The sequence below is a fragment of the Mytilus galloprovincialis genome, chromosome 10 (genome assembly GCF_965363235.1).
Source record: "Mytilus galloprovincialis chromosome 10, xbMytGall1.hap1.1, whole genome shotgun sequence".
NCBI classification, from domain to species: Eukaryota; Metazoa; Mollusca; class Bivalvia; order Mytilida; family Mytilidae; genus Mytilus; species Mytilus galloprovincialis.
The window spans coordinates 75,234,046-75,254,791 of NC_134847.1; the positions used below are offsets into that span (position 1 = coordinate 75,234,046).

At 31.5% G+C, this 20,746-nt stretch overlaps 1 protein-coding gene and 1 non-coding gene across 2 annotated transcripts in view; both read right to left on the reverse strand.

Moving 5' to 3' along the window:
• Positions 1 to 18,750, reverse strand: part of LOC143048391 (uncharacterized) — a 28,888-nt gene extending 10,138 nt beyond the window's left edge. The window contains exons 1-4 of the mRNA XM_076222070.1: positions 18,611 to 18,750; positions 18,211 to 18,355; positions 15,499 to 15,614; positions 5,257 to 5,379 (exon numbers count right to left, since the gene is read on the reverse strand). Of these exons, the coding sequence (XP_076078185.1) occupies positions 5,257 to 5,379; positions 15,499 to 15,614; positions 18,211 to 18,327 (356 nt within the window). The 5' untranslated portion in view covers positions 18,328 to 18,355; positions 18,611 to 18,750. The remainder of the gene's footprint in view (positions 1 to 5,256; positions 5,380 to 15,498; positions 15,615 to 18,210; positions 18,356 to 18,610) is intronic.
• Trnak-uuu (transfer RNA lysine (anticodon UUU)) lies at positions 3,557 to 3,629 on the reverse strand. The gene has a single exon. It is a non-coding gene; the product is annotated as a tRNA-Lys (tRNA).
• Positions 18,751 to 20,746: the final 1,996 nt, after the last annotated feature.

Here is a 20,746-nt window from a genome sequence, read left to right on the forward strand (position 1 = left end):
ACGCTTGTGCATCCTGCAAAAACCACTCACTCCGAAACGAAATCGATTACTCTCTAAAACGAAACACTCACCGGCATCTTTATCATCAAATTACAATACAGTTTCAAGGACACATAAAGACGATGACACTACTATTCATAACAATTTCAAAAAGCGAATCAAAATCTTAAAAAAATATTACATGGCTGTTGATTTTCTATATCTTATCCAAATCGTAAAAGCAAATAAATATCCTTTCGACAATATTTCTCTTCGTATTTTCTTAGGGACGGTCAAACTTATGTCAAAAAGAATAACACCGTAAATATGGTTTCGGGAAACAACTAAGAGGTTTTGGAAAACTGACTACAGACTTTTTCACTGTAAAATTTTATATTACGTGTGTGAGCGCGTAATGGGCAATCCCAAAGATGCAGGGATTAATTTTGCAGTTTCAAGCAAAATGATACTATCAGACCTTATCGCCCTGGACCTTGATATCCCAAATTCTGACCTCTGCTTTAGATATCTTGATTCTAACGTTCTCAAGGCATTCTTTTCCTATATTGAATATTTTAGGTAACCAATTCTATTTATCGTTATTAAATTTGACGCTAAAGATACCTTAAACCAAAAGTTAAATCTGATCATGAGTCAAGGAATGGCGGGTGACAATTGACATCAATCGAGATTTGAGTTTGTGATCTGTGGTTTACAGGCGTCATTGTTTCAGCTTACGGAACTTGGGGGGTGGGGGTGGGGGTGGCCTTTCTTGTATCAACTTGGTTCTTTCTAGTGCCAGTGACATATTTGGAACACAATCACATTATGTTAATGAAAGCACAGTAGACATCTTGTATCAAAGAAACCATGTCAGCTCATGATGGATCATGATGAAATATTTCAATGTTTGAACCAAGATATCTCAAACAGAAGTCAGACTTTGGGATACTAAGTATCAAGGTCCATGGCGATGAAGTCTGACACGAGTAGTATCTTATGACTTAAAACTGCAAAACTTATATCTGCGTCTTGGGGGCGGCAATTCTGCGCTCCGTAATGTGTTCAATACTTTTTGGTCCACCTAAAAAATTTACCATTTGGAAAAAAGTTAGGAAATCAGCAGCCAAATTTATTTTTTTCAAGATTTTGAATCGCTGTTTTGAAATAGTTAAGAATAGAAGTGTCATCTTTTTCATGTCTCCTTGAAGCTGTATTACCATTGGATGATAAAGATGCCGGTGAGTGTTTCATTGAAGAGAGTAACCGATTTCGTTATGGAGTGAGTGCTTTTTGCGGTGTGCACAAACGCTTTCGAGCGGAGCCTGTTGATGAACTTTGATGGCGTTTGTGTGTTGGCGGCTTCGGCAAAATTTTATATGGAGGTCAGCTCTGATTTTCCTCAATGTTTCGGTGCATTGAGCCACAGCCGTGACTTTTATCTGACCACGATAGTAACTGAAAAGGAATAAAAATCATTTTCCAGCTTCAAGACAAAATATTTTGAGACATTTTTTTTACTATTTATATAATCAATTGCACATATGCATAAACAGACAATGTGAAGTACTTTTAGTTTTTAATATGTTATCTTAATATAGTAGATGTTTTTGAATTAAAAAAAAGCATTAGATCAAGATCGATTTACATGATTCATATGCATATCTATTCCTTTTTTATTGGAATCCTCTACCCCTTGAGATGCAAAATCTGACACCCCGAGTGACACATTATATTTTGATGAAAAACTAGTTTTAAAACAAATCAATTTTAAGTATGAAGCTGGGTTTTGGTTAAATTTCATAAAAGGAATTCAATCTTATATAAATGATGCGGAAGGAAGTCGTCTAAAGTAGTTTTTTATCCAGAAATTTACATATGAAGCCTGAAAATCTGCAACACGGAAAACAAGGGAGAGGTGTTTGAGAAAATAATTTTGCTTGCAGGAAATAGATTGTGATTCAGTTTCTTAGGGAAGTACATTATATGGTACTAATAATTCTAAATAAAGAAATTTCGATACTTGCACTTACTTTGATAGGTTTCTTCGCTTCGAAACTGCCACCCCGTGTCAAACATAGCCGACACCCCGCATGTGGCGTTCTACACGGTGTTTTCTATATATGAAAATAAGCTTGTGAGGTTCAAGACATGCTTATCTGACTATTTCATTAATAATCTGAACAATGGCAAACATTAGCATATCACATTTTATTGTTTCTTCAGCAATTAGTAAGAATTGTACCAATTTATAACATAATCCAATAAACTAGTTCATAAGGTTTTTATGCAAATATTAAATATTGCCACTGAACTGAAGTGCATTTTACATGTATACTTCACATATCTATGCCCGATTTTGTTTTGTTTTCTTGAATGTTGTGAACTTGAGGAAATTCATATTGTAACCACAGTGAACACACATGGAAGATATCTCATTTAACATACATTTACATATATCTGAAACAAAACAATAAGTTTTTGGAGCTCATAATACAGAGACATTCAGTTTACTATGGCATGGTATTGGTTGCAAAAAATTTGTTACTTTTCATTTGAATGCAATATTGCAAATGGATATTTCTTCATTTAAATGCAATATCTTTTATTCAATTTGTATTGTATTTTTTCATTTATATGCAATGCTTGCATTATTGGAAATTGATTGACCGTCATAAGGTAAAATTTGAAACAACATTTATGATTGGTCGGTTATTGTTTGGATTTCTCTTCTTTCTTTCTAAACATGAGTGACCAAGAATTAAAAACTGACGCGTCGGAATATCGTCCTATCTAACTTAATTTGGCGTTCGTGCACTGGCTGTTATTGGGTAGAAACAGATGCCTGCGTGCATGGCAAAAACGCCTCCAATGAAATCCCTTTCTGCATATATTATTGCATTTAAATGAAAAAATATACTATTCAAATAAAAAATATTGCATTTGAATGAAAAAAATATTGCATTTGAATGAAAACATATTGCATTTAAAAGAAAAAATATTGCATTTAAATGAAAAAAATATTGCATTTAAATGAAAAAAATATTGCATTTAAATGACAAAATATACCATTCAAATAAGACATTATTGCATTTAAATGAAAAATTGTACCAATTAAATAAAAAAAATTGCAGTTAAATTAAAAATATCAATTTTTTGCAACCAATACCATACAAAATGCGTTCATTATCACTGGACTAGTATACATTTGTTTAGGGGCCAGCTGAAGGACGCCTCCGGGTTTGGGAATTTCTCGCTACATTGAAGACCTGTTGGTGACCCTCTGCTGTTGTTTTTTATTTGGTCGGGTTGTTGTCTCTTTGACACATTCCCCATTTCCATTCTCAATTTTATTAATAGTTTACATAATTACTTCTTCATCAAAACTTATGATCGATGCTTTTCTATATAAATACCATGCAGCTGTGTCCATCGTCAGCTGCTAATAAAATTGCAATCAGACGACATTTTAGAGTTGTTCAAACTTAGGTATAGGAACCACACATATAACATGTATAAAAAAATGATGTCTAGAACAGAAATGATCAATCCACCTCAAAGGAGCAAAAATTACAATTGCCCACGTAGGGAGTCGAACCCTAGACCCTCAGATTAAAAGTCTGATGCTCTATCGACTGAGCTACGCAGGCTGACGATATAGTTTGGAAAAAAAATATGGTTTATACCCTTCATTTAGCATTTAAATAATGTTCGGTACAACTTCGTTAACAGAGTCAACTCAAATTTATATAGAAATTTTAAAACAGAGCAACTTAATTAGAACTGTTCTGCTCTCAACTTGCTTTATGATATATACTTCTTATCACTTGTACTAAGTTTCGTTAAGAGATGAAAAATTGAATGGACTGAAGGAAAACTATGTTGATATTTCTTTTGTCAAAATTATTTCTGAAAACTTACTCTTCTATACGTTAATGGGTCACGTCTTGTAATCTTCAAAAGCAGAACAATCGGTTTTGCAATGAAAACCGTGAGAAGATTTTCCGTTTATGCTTGAGTGGAGTCATTGTCATCGCTTCACAAGGCATGTATACTTCTAAAATCGCATTTTTCTATTTCAACTCATTAAATATTGCAAATCGAGGAATGCTATACTATGGTGAATGTTTCCACGAAGAACCTGTTGTTGATGCGCATGGAGTTAAACTCCTGCAAAACCAATGGTGGAAAAAGTGACATTTAACTTTTGATATGTTTCTATTAACAGACCTGCAAGTTCAAATGTCGTTTTTTTTTCTGTACACGATACCGAAAGTCGTTTTGTTCGGTATACACATTGTCAGATGTTGATAGACGTCTATGATAAAAAAACAAATGAATAAATGCGGCATAAATTTCATTAACAAAATTGTAAAAAACGTTTCAAAAAAGGCAAGTTACTTGCATAGTTTCAGAGTGAAGTTCATACAAAATATGAATTAACAATGGAAACGGCTACAGCGTAAATATAAGTGGTTTATATTTATGAGTGATGATTTTTTTCCTGCAGTTTGAAAAATCATATTGTCTATTTTTTGTGTTATTTTTACATTGCCTGACCAGTGCGAGAAAAATATTTCTCCTCACTAGTGAAAAATCTGTTCTCGGCAAATGATTGGTTGAAATTTCATTGTGACGTTAAATTTTCTTGTTTTCTTCTGAATTTTCTTATTGTGACGTCATGAAAAAAGGCGACCATGCCTGATGACGTCACATCAAAAGTACACAACTTTCCTAAAATCTTTGAAATGGAAGGATACAAATCATAAGAGAAACAGATTCCACCGCTGTAACTCGTGTATTACGATATTTCTCCACTCTCAACAGTTCAATTTTAATTACTTAAAATGCTCGGCAAGCCTGGCGCTTTAAAAATTAAAATTCAACTGTCTCGAGTGAAGGAATATCGTAATACACTTGTTGCAGTTGTGGAATCTATATTTCTTAACGTCGAAAGTAGAACTTCCAAGTAAAGCTGGTACATGATATAATACTAGGCACAAAGAGCAGCTACTGTGACAAAACGTTTTCATCTAACAAGTCTATAGATGGTAAATGAAACTCTGATCAATATGGAAGCCGTCTTGTCACAGTAACGGCTCTTTGGTTTTCAGTTGTCCTTAACCATGCCTACCTGATATTTGGTATGTAACTGTGTGAAAAATTGACCTTCGAAAATGCATTATAATCATACATGAAAATCTCGGCCATTTTTTCAAATTAACCAGTATGTAAAATTATTAAAAGTAGTCAATAGTACAACATCGAACTACTTACTGGCACAAGGACTCAAACAGGTTTGCATATCCTGCACTAACACTGCTTTTGCTGGTTAAAACACCTTTTCCACTTGTGTCTAGATATGACAGATTCCCGCCAAAGTATGCATTGGTGTCAAATCTATAATGTAGAACTATATAAAACTTGCATATTCAAATTGTTATAACAAACAAAAAGATACTGTTGAAAACTAACTTTTACAAAAACATAGATTTATTTCATATTTTCTTTATACATGTTATATATTACATTATTGAGTACTAGTATCTATCGAATAAGAATTTCAATATCATATCAAATCAAAATAATTATCAAAAGCATAAAATTAAACAAGACGTAATTGTAACAGGATGCTGTTACGAAGTCTCCCAAACAAAGCTCCCATATTGATTTGATTTGTTTATGTCCCATACAAGAATGTATATCGTTTAGGGGTGGGGATCTTGACCGTTTACAAGTTTTCAAACAAGAGGGGGTGAGGTGACCTCCTAGGGACTTCCCTTTTATTTCATTTCATTTGCTTAATTGTCCCATACAAGAATATATATGGTTTAGGGGTGGGGATCTGGACCGTTTACATAATAATAGAACATTCTCAAATTGAACGGGGTGAGGTTAACCCCTATGGACCCTCCCTATATTTCATTCAATGTGTTTTATTGTTCCATACAAGAATATCTATGGTTTAGGAGTGGGGATATAAACCGTTTACAAGTTTTCAAACAAGAGGGGGTGGGGTGTCCCCGTAGGGACTTCCCTTTTACATCATTGCATTTGTTTTGTCGTCCCATTCAAGAATATATATGGTTTAGGGGTGAGGATCTGGACCGTTTACATAATAATAGAACATTCTCAAATTGAACGGGGTGAGGTAAACCCCTATGGACCCTCCCTATATTTCATTCAATGTGTTTTATTGTTCCATACAAGAATATATATGGTTTAGGGGTGGGGATATGAACCGTTTACAAGTTTTCAAACAAGAGGGGGTGGGGTGACCCCCTAGGGACTTTCTTTTATTTCTTTTCATTTGTTTTATTGTCCCCTACAAAAATATATATGGTTTAGAGATGGGGATCTGGACCGTTTACAAGTTAATAGCACATTCTCAAATTGAATGGGGTTGGGGTGACCCCAAGTGACTTCCCTTAAACTTAATTGCATTTGCTTAATTGTCCCATACAAGAATATAGATGCTTTAGAGGTGGGGATCTGGACCGTTTACAAGATAATAGCACATTCTCAAATTGATCGGGGTGGGGTCGACCCCCAGGGACTTCCCTTTTACATCATGGAATTTGTTTTATCGTCCCATTCAATAGATATAGGAAGATGTGGTGTGAGTGCCAATGAGACAACTCTCCATCCAAACAACAATTCAAAAATTAAACCATTATAGGTTAAAGTACGGCCTTCAACACGGAGCATTGGCTCACACCGAACAACAAGCTATAAAGGGCCCCAAAATAACTAGTGTAAAACCATTTGAACGGGAAAACCAACGGTCTAATCTATATAAACAAAACGAGAAACGAGAAACACGTAGAATATATATGGTTTAGGGGTGGGGATATGAACCGTTTATAAGATAATAGCATATTCTTAAATTTAAGGGGTTAGGGTGACCCCTAAGGATTCATGTGATTTGTAATATTTGCTGCATAAATTTATATATAAATATAAAACAAAGAATGACTTTTACTTTTATACATTATTTTAATTTTTAAATTCAAAGATTCAGGAACTTTACAAAGTCCCTGATTGATTCAAATACCACAATTGGACATTAATATACGATTTCTCTTCAATTATTTATATAAAAAGTAAAACATACCCCTAATAAACATAAAATGATGTAAGAACATTGCATATCAATATAGAATGTCATTAACAAATAAAAAAATACTGCCAATATTTTTGGCATTTCCACATATATCCATTACTAGGAAGTTACCCCTTTCATGAATATTAGGTTATGTGAAGCTATATTTATAGATTAGCGTTGTTTATAAAAAACAATCGAGTTGAGATGACCAATGATAATCTGTTTATCGCTATTTTACCTATGACGACGATGTCAATTTCAGGTCAATTTTCATAAGAACGCCACCTCCTCCTTAGTTTCTAGCGATAATTTTCCATCTCAAGCGAGTAGCATGATATGAAAAATTATCACAAAAAAGACCAAAGGAAAAATGCACAAAATAGCGATAAAAGACTTTACATACATGCCTATAATTAATCTTTTACATTTTACCGAAAGTTTAGCAACAAATTAAAAACAGTTTAAGAATATATTGAGAAGTACAATAAACTATGTATTAGAAGTAGATGTCAGTCATTACAAAGATGAAAGTTGATAATTCCAAGGAAAAAGTTGGAAATTCCAAGTTGATAGTTGATAATTCATAAATTAAAGTTTGAAATTCTTAGGTTAAAGTTGATAATTCCAAGAGTAAGTTAATAGGCTAGGATGAAATTTGAAAAAATTGACAGGAGAGGAGTTTTGAGTAAAAAAAGGATGAGACGCTTTGCTCCAAAAAAGCAGGATGACAATTTTAGAGAGAAAAATGAGTGAAAAATAAAAAGGCAGGACAGAGATTACAACTAAAAAAAACCGGAAAAAAACAGTTTTTATCCTAGCCCTCCTTAAAATCAAATGGTAGCTCCCTAAGGTAAACAAGCTTAAGTGTCCTATACTTTCAAACTTTAGACAATCTATATCGGTTAAACTTAACGAAAGACTGACTTATTACCATTCATAAGTTTACGAATAACTCTTTCACTAGCCTAATCATTCTGTTATTTCTGTAAAAGTCAAGATTCATATGGTCAAATTTAATGTATCATATCGCTTATATTGAAAAATTTTGAAAATTGTGAAGAGCCATCACTTTCGGATACAACGCCACTATTAATGGTAAAGGCATATCCAGGTGTAGTGACACGGTCACCAAAAAGTACACAACCTATATATATATCGTTTGTTGAATCATTGAATCTTCTTCTATTCAATACACAAGAAATTGCAGAACCTTTAGGACCGAACATTCCGAAAAGTTTTGTCAAACACAGCTACGGCAGTCTATTCGTAGGGGTAGATATCCTAAGTATATCGAAAGGATATAGTTTTAAAAACAGTTATTATTATTTGTAAAAATGACAATATCAATGCATTTCGTACGTAGCTAATGTATGCATTTAAAGTTAAATTCCGGTTTTTTGTCCAAATTTTCACATACCTTATAGTCATACATTTAATTCATTTGGAAAGGGTGAATGCACATGTTCAAATATGAAGGTAGGTGTGTCTTTAAGCTTTAAACTAGAGGCTCTAAAGAGCCTGTGTCGCTCACCTTGGTATATGTGAATTAAACAAAGGAAGCAGACAGTTCATTACAAAATTGTGTTTAGGTGATTGTGTTGTGTTTGTACATCTTACTTTACTGAACATTCTTGCTGCTTACAATTATCTCTATCTATAATGAACTTGTCCGTGTAGTTTCAGTGGAAAATGTTAGTAAAAATTTACAAATTTTATGAAAATTGTTAAAAATTGATTATAAAGGACAATAACTTCTTAGGGGGTCAATTGACCATTTTGGTCATTTTGACTTATTTTTGAGTCTTAAATTGCTGTTCATTATTGCTGTTTACAGTTTATCTCTATCTATAATAATATTCAAGATAATAACCCAAAACAGCAAAATATCCTTAAAATTACCAATTTAGGGGCAGCAACCTAACAACGAGTTGTCTGATTCATCTAAAAATTTCAGGGCTGATAGATTTTGACCAGTTAAACAATTTTGCCCCTTGTCAGATTTGCTCTAAATGCTTTGGTTTTTGAGTTATGAGCCAAAAACTGCATTTTTTCCCTATGTTCTATTTTTAGCCGTAGCAGCCATCTTGGTTGGTTTGCCCGGTCACAAAACACAATTTTTAAACTACAATGTAGATAGCCTAATAATGTTTCTGGCTATGTTTGGTAAAATTTGGCCCAGTAGTTTCAGAGGAGAAGATTTTTGTAAAAGTTAACTAAGATTTACGAAAAACGGTTAAACATTGACTATAAAGGGCAATAACTCCTAAAGGAGTCAACTGACCATTTTGGTCCTGTTGACTTATTTGTTAATCTTACTTTGCTGAACATTATTGCTGTTTACAGTTTATCTCTATCCATAATAATATTCAAGATAATAACCAAAAACAGTAAAATTTCCTTAAAATTACCAATTTAGGGGCAGCAACCCGCAACCCAACAATGGGTTGTCTGAGTCATCTGAAAATTTCAGGGCAGATAGATCTTGACCTGATAAACAAATTTGCGCCTTGTCAGATTTGCTCTAAATGCTTTGGTTTTTGAGTTATAAGCCAAAAACTGCATTTTACCCCTATGTTCTATTTTTAGCCATGGCGGCCATCTTGGTTGGTTGGCCGGGTCAAAAAACACAAATGTTAAACTAGCTACATCAATGATGATTGTGGCCAAGTTTGGTTTAATTTGGCCCAGTAGTTTCAGAGGAGAAGTCTTTTGTAAAAGTTAACGACGACGGACGACAGACGACGGACGACGACAGACGACGGACGACGGACGCCAAGTGATGAGAAAAGCTAACTCGGTCTTTAAGGCCAGGTGAGCTAAAAATGTAACTAAAATTCTAAAATTACACTTCAAATTATGACTTACGGCCCATTGGAAATGAATCAATAATATCCCTTATGTGCCTCAAATAAACGTACTTTATTATTACATTATGTAAACTACAAAATATCTCTGTGGAGTGATATTTGTCATGTTACTATGTTTAACAAGTGATTAGAGCAGAGGACCATACATCAGAAGGCTTATTTCCATATAGGAAGTAACGGTATTTCCAGAGAACGTATTGTGTTAAAATGTGGATATTTTAAAACTAGGTGCCTTATCATAAATGAATTTATTTGGATTAAAAAATAAGCAGAAAAAATCAATATCATTTTGTACTGCGAAAATAGCGGCACATGTTTTCGTTGGGCAGATAAATCAAAAAGGCTATCTTAAGCGCACTTCTTCCTATAATGTATTGTGGATATTGACAAAAAAAAAAATTATTTGGAAAAAAAAAAAAAAAAAAAAAAATAATAAATATATTTTACTTGCAGGCTTTATTTATTCAAATATTTGCGTACAGGCAATAACTTAGAGGAACCTACATGTAGTTATAAACATAGACAAAACATCAAGCATATATATAAAACCAACATATAACAGTATCAAATTATAACATAGGTGGTGTTGTGGATAAGGAAAGGAATGTACATATAAATAATTCTGGTACATAATGTACCAATTTTTGATAATCAACCTAGTCTTCTAAAATAGGAAGCCAGGGGTCCCAGCAGATATTGGCCATAATGAAAAGGTTTTCTTTTAAAAAATAAATTCTTTTCTAGTACCAGAGATTCTTTGAGGTGGTTTTTACAATAAAATAAGATTTACAATATTTTCACAGAGTTCTGTTCTGTAAATATAGAATTTTGTCAGGAGTATTATTAAGTTTTTTATCCTATCATTTCCGTTGTTACCTAAATTTCCAAATAAAATAATATCTATATTAACTGGAATCAATATTTGTGTTTGGTTATAAATCCAATCACCAAGTTCAATCCATAAATCTGAAATTTTATGGCATGTCCAAAATATGTGCTCAATATATTCAATAGCTTCATTACAGAAAGTACATTTATCTGATTGTTTTACCTTAATTTTGAATAAAAATTCATTTGTGCCTATGATTCTGTGCACTATTCTGTACTGGAACCAATGAAGTTTAGAGCTTTTTGTGGTGTAGAAAGACATATTATGTACTTTTTTTCCAATCAAATTTTTTGTTTAATCTTAAAGACCATTTATCTTCACAAGTAGGCCTAGTATTACTTTTTTCTAAGAAAATATTATACATATCTTTTGATCCTTTAATTGACAAAAAAAATGTTCTAATATTATTTGGTAGAACTGGTCCATGAACTTTATAAAGATTTTCTATAGAGATATTATATTTAAGTGAATTTTGATATGATTTTATTGCTGATGTAACTCCATTATAAACTAGAAAGTTAGATTTAATTTCATAAATATTTTTGAATTGCTCAAACAACATTAATTTACCCTCATTATCTACCAGATCATTAATTAACAAAATACCGTTATCAGCCCAGTCTTTATAGAACACAGATCTGCTACCTATTTTAATATTTTCATTATTCCAAAGTGAAACTGTTAAAAATTCTTCTTCATTTTTTGGTTTAAGTTTATTTTGCATTTCTGTCCATGCTTTAAAAACATCTTTCCAAAAGTTTTTTTTTACATTTTTTTGGTGGGCCTAGAAATACTAGATCTTCAATATCAATATTTTCTGTGCTTTCTATTAGGTTTTTGAGTTTTGTATTGTTTTTTAGCAACCGTCGGACCCACGTTAATTTTAACCCTTTTATATATTCTTCAATATCTAACATTTTCAGCCCCCCAAATTTATGTTCCAGACATAATATTTCTCCTTTAATCTTGTCAGGCTTGTTTTCCCAAATAAATGAATATAGTGTACGAATAAATTGTTTAAGAGTAGTATTGCATGGTGTTGGTAATGTTAGAAACAGATGATTTAATTTTGAAATAATTAGTGTCTTGATAATTGTTATCTTTCCCACTGGAGTAAATAGTTATCAAAGGTACCAGGATTATAATTAATTACGCCAGACGCGCGTTTCGTCTACATAAGACTCATCAGTGACGCTCAGATCAAAACAGTTAAAAAGTCAAACAAATACAAAGTTGAAGAGCGTGGAGGACCCAAAATTCTAAAAAAGTTGTGCCAAATACGGCTAAGGTAATCTACTCCTGGGGGTAAGAAAATCCTTAGTTTTTCGAAAAATTCAAAGTTTTGTAAACAGAAATTTATAAAAATGACCATATAATTGATATTCATGTCAACACCGAAGTGCTGACTACTGGGCTAGTGTTTGTCTATACCAAATATTGATTATATTTTCAATTTCTTTTATTTTAGGATAACAGTTAAAAGATACCATTTCTTGCAAATTGACAGAAAGTTTATTTCTAATAGTGTAAACCTACTGGAATCCCATTCCAATCCCCACTTTACACACATGGTGTCTTGACTATATTTTGTCTTTCCTATCCATACCACCTTTGTTTTGTCTAAGTTCATACGGAGACCAGACATTTCAGCATATTTATGTAATAAGCGGAGAGATGCGTGAAGGGACTCTGGTGTACCGTCAAGAATAATTGACGTGTCATCAGCATATTGAGATATCAAATATTCAGTATCATCTATTTTAATTCCCTTTATTTCTTTATTTTTTCTAATTAATATTCCAAGTATTTCTGCACATAAAAGAAATATATAAGGAGATAAAGGATCCCCTTGTCGACAACCCCTTTGAATTTCAAAGAATTCAGATAAAATACAATTTTGAGAAACTGCAGAACTGATATTTTTGTAAGACGAGTATTCTCCCCTATAAATCTACCCGGAATAAAACCAGTCTGATCACTGTTAATAATTTGGGGTAGAACTAATTATATACGCTCAGCTATGCAGCTATGCAGCTTGAGGCTACTTTATATGTGGTATTTAGTAAACTTATTGGTCGCCAATTTTTCATGAACTGTCTAGGTTTATCTCCCTTTGGTATACAGGTTATAATACCTTGTCTTTTAGTAATTGATAATTCCCCCTTTTCGTAACCATTATTTATAGACCGAAATACAAATTTTCCTATATCTATCCAAAAAACTTGAAAAATTCATTTGTGAAACCATCTGACCCAGAGCTTTTTTCATTTTTCATTTTTCGCAAAGCTGTTGTTAATTCACCATAAGTAATTTCACCCTCCAAATATTCTCTGATGGTATTATTTATTTCTTTAATATCAGTATCAGGGATTTCAATTTTTAGGTTGACCTTATTCAAACTTTCTGTTGTAGTATATAGCCTTTTGTAATAATTGTTTGCTTCTTTTGATGTTTTATCTTGCTCACTGATAGTGTCTCATTTTTCATTGACTAATTTTGGAATAGTTTTATTTATAAAATGTTTTGTTTCTAAATTTAGAAAAAAGTTTGAAGGTTTTTCTCCTTCTTCTATCCATTGCAATTTGGATCTGATGTAAGAACCCCTCAACTTTACTTGTCTTAATACTTTAAGCTCAGTTTTCTTTTTTTCAGTTTCAAAAAATATTACTTCTGACAATATTTGTTCTTCTAGTTTTTTAATATCATCTAATAGTATTCTTTCTATTTTATCTTTTTGTTTCCTCCTAAAAGAAGCATATGCAATTGATTTTCCTCTAATTTCTGTTAATAAAATTTCTAGAAAGAGTTGATCGTTAATAGTAAATTGAATTTCTAAGTCATTTATCTTTTCTAATGTTCCTCTGTTGTATACTAGTGATGCATATTGTTCATTTACTTTATTTATAGTCTCTTTAACAGCAGCTGAATATTCAATGTCATTTAAAAGTGAATTGTTAAATTTCCATAGACCTTTACCAATTATAAAGTTATTCATCTTTAAATTTAACATTATTGGGGAGTGATCAGATCTATAACTGTTAAGAATGTGCATATCATGTACATGTTGATTAAGGCTTTGTGATAATAAAAAGAAATCCAATCTTGCTTGTTTAATGGGATTATTTTTTCTCCATGTAATTTGTTTTTGTTCAGGGTACAATTCCCTATAGGGATCTGTTAAATCATAATTTTCTATTATATTTTAAACTTCCTCTTTGGCTTTCGGGTTATTTACATTTTGGTAATTATAAGTATCAAGATTTTGGTTTTGGACTAAATTATAATCTCCAGTTATTATAACTGATTGGTTGTTCAAGTCTTCTATTGTATCACTTACTCTAGAATAAAATTCAGGTGAAGCTTTATTTGGACCATATAAGCATATCAAAGTTATTCTTTTTCCTTCAATTTCAATATCAATTCCTAACAGATTTCCTTGATCATCTGTTTTATCCTTTGTATCTTGTATTCAAAGTTTTTGGTAAAAAATATTGCTACCCCTCTTTTGTTTGTTGCAAAAGAATTGAAAATACAGTCTCCTTCCCATAGATTTTTTTATTGATACTTCTTCTTTTTCCGAAAAATGTGTATCTTGTAAACAATATATGTGGCAATGTTTTGCTTTAAGATAATCCAAAACATCTCTCCTCTTCTCCTTTGAATTTAAACCTTGACAGTTGTATGAAACAATTTTTATACCATTATCACTCGTTTATTCATGATCTTTATAGCTAAATAATAAATACTTGAGATTTGATAAGAGTAATGCGATCGTATTCTCCCATAGTATTTTATATAAGTAAGTGATAATGTAACTCTGAAATGTCTGACCTCCTCTACGTTGTTAGCATTAATTTCCTGCTGTATCCTAAATACATCATAGTTTCCATGCAATAAGTAATACTGTGTCAAAATGAAAAAACAAGCATAAAAAATAAAAGAAACAAAAAGAAAGAAAATTTGAGATCATAGTGTAAATATCAAAGATCTAATAAAAATTAAAAACAAAGTACTATTGTAGTGAAGAGCAACCTATCCACTTGTGTTCAAATATTTTTTAATACAGAAATACAGTGTACAAAGGGAGATAAATCTATCTAATTTAAATTATAATAAAAATTATCTCCATCATATAATGTGTTTTCATATCAAAATCTAAATGCATTAAATATACACTGTTTTAGTTGATTAAAGTAGGTTTTTATTTCATTTCAATTCAAATGACTCAGACCGAAAGAAATAAAGGGTTAATGAAGACAATAAATATGTGTATATTTAGTTTTGTACAAACAAACAAACAAATGTTTGGTTTTCAATAAAATCAGTAGATATTGTTCATGTAGTATTAACATTTTCAGGATTTTGCAAGTTTTTATTTTATACACTTCATGATATTTACACCATGAGCACAGGAAAACATGTATATGTAACTGAGAATTAATAGCAGCTAATCTAAAAGCTCTTGACATGTACAAATTAAGCTTCAGTCATCCACATTTTAATTAAACTTCAGGCAAGTCAACACAAATAAAAATCATATTAATATAAGCTAAGCAATAAGCAAAAAATTTATTATATTGTAAATCCGATCACTCTAATATTGAAGTTAAATCAACTTTTCTGGGAGCCTTTTTGTATATTCAAAACAAATTATTTACCTGATGTTTTCACAAATCCAAACATAAAGTGCTCTTACAACTTCTATATCATTATTTGCTGGTTTGGCAAGATATTTAGCTAGCGTTTCTATCGACTCTTCTACAGATCTTGGTGCCTGGAAGAAAACTCTCAATGACAATAATTGTAAAGACAAAGCTCGACGTTTTGGTCCAGGAAATGTTTTACAGACAGTCAAAATAAAAAAATACAAATTTTCTTATTTTTTTGTTGTTTTTGGAAAAACATTAACACAAAAAATGACAGAACTTTCAGTATAATAAATTAAATTAAACTTAGGTGAATTAAGAAAAGACTGTAATAGTGTTTCTGCCTATGAAGAAATAACATAAAAAATGTGGTGCACACATATTTATGTTATTTTGAATAGACAGAAAAAATATTAGTCATTTCTTATAATTTAATTCTAAATTCCATTTGAAACCAGAGTAAACTATGAAATAACGTTCACGATTTAACGGTCATATGTGAAAATTATGTCTATGAGCTGATAAACAAGACAACGTCAGCCAACCAGAAGACGCGTTTCATCCAAAATTGAATTATAGGGTGTTAGAGCAGATAAATATCCCTTGAATAAACATTGTCAACATTGGCGTCGTCTCAATCAGGTAACAATCTGCTCTATTTTCCTCTCATCTATGTGAGGTTTATATAAGTAGGGACCTTTGGTTCGGGGCGGTTCTAAGCAGTTAAAAGGGGTTCTACATGATTGATTATTATTTCATTTTATTCGGATCGCAAGTTAATTCTTATGAATTTCTGTGTAGTATTAACGTAGCTTTGTAGGTCAATAGAAACAAAAGCTACTGTGCGAGTAATGAAGTCTTTTTTATATCTTGTTTTTTTATTTAAGAAATGTTTGCAGATCACTCCGACGACATTGGCGATTTCTTTGTTTAGTTTTCTGTTAAAACCGATATTGAAGTATAGTTTTACAATTCTACAACAGTGTTAATGTTTATCTTACCATGTGCCTCAAAGGGCAAGTATCCGGCCCTGTATATACAATCTTTTATGGGTGGATTTAACGTAGATAAATCAAATTGTGTAAAGAAAAAGCTAATTAAGTTGTAAAATGTGATGTATGTCATTTTGTTCTTCTTTCTTACATTTGTTTGTTTCATAGTGATTTATAATTGGTCATATCCTTGAGTCAACAAAAGTGGAGATATGTACGAATATTTAATAAACCCATAAGAATGACTAAACAAACAGTCCTATTTAAGACCGAACATTTATATTTATTTAACAATAAACCACAAAGTTTAAATGGTTCAAAACCAATCGTCAGATCTATATTCATGTTACGATAAAATCCATATTATTTCCCACATGTGGTGGATTTTTTTGTTTTTTAACAATATCTTACAACCTTTTTTGTAAAGATGTTAAAACTCTCTGTTGATTTTCTTTTTAAAAAAAGAGGGTAGAATAACGTTTACTATTGTTTTACAGGTGCTGTGCTTTTATGTTAAATATTTGTTATCGGACGCAAACTTTAATATATAATGTAAATCTTTATTTTGAATCTGTTTGATAATTTGATATTTTGTTGAAAAGATAATTGTTTTTAATTAAGAAAAAAAATATATAAAAAGTAATTAATAAATGGTAAACTTGATTACAAATATACTTTTTTGTAGTAATAAAATTTTCAAATATCAGGGTCAGGTTCATAATGTTGAATGTATAGGCTACTTACATGTTTAACCCCGCCACATTATTAATGTATGTGCCTGTCCCAAGTTGGGAGCCTGTAATTCATTGTTTGTCGTTTGTTTATGTGTTACATATTTGTTTTTCGTTCATTTATTTTTACATAAATAAGGCCGTTAGTTTTCTCTCTTGAATTATCGGGGCCTTTTATAGCTGACTATATGCGGTATTGGCTTTGATCATTGTTGAAGGCCGTACGGTGACCTATAGTTGTTAATGTTTGTGTCATTTTGGTCTTTAGTGGATAGTTGTCTCATTGGCAATCATACCACATCTTCTTTTTTATTTTAACTAAAGACTCGAGAGTGCCTGTGTTGTCCATCTGCATCTTGATTGAGATTGTGTCAGGGTGATGTTTGATGTGCCCCTATTTTGACAATTTTACCTTTTTTATTATGTCTGTTCATGCATTCAAGTAAATATAAAGGAATTTGATGCGACTTTCATACACGTGAGAAGTTTAGGGCTAGATGAACAGGTTCAACCCACCATTTTCTACATTTGAAAATGCCTATGCGAAGTCAGGAATATGACACTTTGTGACCACTCGATTGTGTTTTATTATTTGATTTTGTCATTTGATTAAGGAATTTCCGTTTTGAATTTTTCTCGGAGTTAAGGATTTTAGTGATTTAATTTTTTCTCCAACAATGACCAACTTTTGATAAGCAATCAACATGAAAGAACAATAATTCTATAAAGAGTTAAATGCTCATTTTAGTCATATTGACGTAAAAGAGATGTCGATCATTTATACTTTTTAATTTTTTATCTGCATTTCTAGCTATTATATTAAACATTCAGTGATACATCTCTTTGAACTGACGTTTGGATAAAAGTAAGTGACTTTTGAATAAAATAGAACGAAGTTCGGATACAATAAAGTGACGTATGGCTGATCAAACACCATATAATTTAGAGTAATTAAAACGGACGAAAGTATATAAAGTTATGGGTAAAAATTAAATCAATACCTGTCTTGCATGCTCATCTATATCTTTAAAATCGTCATAGTTCAGTTTTAAATCCTGTTGGTTTTTAACTTTGTTCGACGGTTCCGTACCAGATGACGAAGATGAACCACACCCCATAGCTAGCTACAGCTTAGATTGAAAGAACCTGTGAAAAATTGATGGCACATATGTCATATATTGAACCTTATTATTGTTGTACCGGATACAGTTTATAAGATTGAAAATATAAAGTTGTAACCTTTTTTTCAAGTCATGAAAAGAAAATTAAAATTAATTTGCATTGTTTCATCTTTATTTTGTTTAACAACGTATTTTTTGTTCTAATTTAAAATCTTTAACTGTCATTTTGCCATAAGTAGAAGTGAGCATGTAAATAAACATGGAACAAAATGCAACTTACCCAAGGAAGCACAGATCGTCGTAATTACTGGTCGTTACTGGATTTTTAGAGTTAACAAAGTTCCCAAGAGCCGTTCTTATTACTGACATTTCAATATTTATTTGTTTATACATTTTTACATCCTTGACAACTATATGTGTTTAAATCGACTGAGTATTTTTTCTATAATAAGAACATGTTTGAGATCAAAAGATAATCATTTATGTTTCGAAATTGTATCTGTTATAAATGTATGTCGTTTAAAAACATGGATTTTTAAATTGATTTAAATATAAAATTGACATATATCTTAATTGAATCTTGTGTTTAAACTAGAAAGTACTGATTTTTTTAAGTTTAAATATATTCTATTTGCTAAATTATATAAGTTATACGAAACGTGTCTCTTAAAATGTGTATGTTATCGCAATTATTGAACCAATGCATGCATATATATAAATATTCATAAATATTTATAAGTACGTCTGAGTCAGTGACAACTCTACAACAGATCAGTGGCGTAGCTAGGGCATTTTTACGTGTACGCCCGAACCTCGAGGAGGGGCCTGAATGAAAAAAGAATCGTACAATAACAATATGTCACCCGAAATCCGTCAGGACGACATATATAATTCCAGCTGATCTATTTGATTGTTATCCATTGTATCCAATTTATCACAAATAAATCGAAATATATATATTTTTCCGTGTTAGGTTTCAATCAGATATTGATCAAAATTGATACATGGTTTTATTTGTGTAGTACAATGGCAAATTAAAAAGGGACACATAACTGAAATAATAAGCATATTTCTTTTTGAATACTAGTAGATAACCAGATGCTCCGCAGGGCGTAGCTTTATACGACCGCAGAGGTTGAACCCTGAACAGTTGGGGCAAGTATGGACACAACATTCAAGCTGGATTCAGCTCTAAATTTGGATTGTGATTAAATAGTTGACACAGCATAGGTTTCTGACACAGAATGAATGTGTTCTAACGAACTTAAAATTTTTGTTTTCTCTTAGAGCAATTCACTATGCTGTTGAATATTAATCCTCTCAAAAAAATGTTTGAAGAAATTTTCTTTTTATTTATGAAATTTCAAATGAGAAAAATTGAACCCAATTTTTTAATCACAGACCCCTTTCCCTTATTCCAAAACTAATCTCAATTAAAATTTTCTAATGGAGTTTGCAACAATAACTACTCATTTAAATACATCATAAAATATTAAGATGTTAAAAACTGCTTGTTATCACTGAATGGTAAAGATTATTTAAATTTATCAGTTGGTAGTAAAAAGTGAATATACATTGTATATTGTATATAACAAAGATTTAAGTTGATTCTGGACAAAGAAAGATAACTCCAATTAAAAAAATTCTTGCAATAAGATATTTCTTGCTTACTATTCTGGACAAAGAAAGATAACTCTAATTAAAAAAAAATTTGCTATTTCACAATATTGTGAAATAAGATATTTCTTGCCATTGCACAATACTGTGCAATTGAAAAGACTTGCTATTGCACAATACTTAATATAATAATTTTAGATCCTGATTTGGACCAACTTGAAAACTTGGCCCATAATCAAAAATCTAAGTACATGTTTAGATTCAGCATATCAAAGAGGCCCAAGAATTAAATTTTTGTTAAAATCAAACTTAGTGTAATTATGGACCCGTTAGACCTTAATGTAGGCCAATTTGGAAACGGGACCAAAAATGAAGAATCTACATACACAGTTAGATTTGGCATATCAAAGAACCCCATTTATTCAATTTTTGATGAAATCAAATAAAGTTTAATTTTGGACCCCGATTTGGACCAACTTGAAAACTGGGCCAATAATCAAGAATCTAAGTACATTTTTAGATTCAACATATCAAAGAACCCAACCGATTCATTTTTTGTCAAAATCAAACTAAGTTTAATTTTGGACCCTTTGGACCTTAATGTAGACCAATTTGTAAACATGACCAAAAGTTAAGAATCTACATACACAGTTAGATTCGGCATATCAAAGAACCCCAATTACTCAATTTTGATGAAATCAAACAAAGTTTAATTTTGGACCCTTTGGGCCCCTTATTCCTAAACTGTTGGGAACAAAACTCCCAAAATCAATACCAACCTTCCTTTTATGGTCATAAA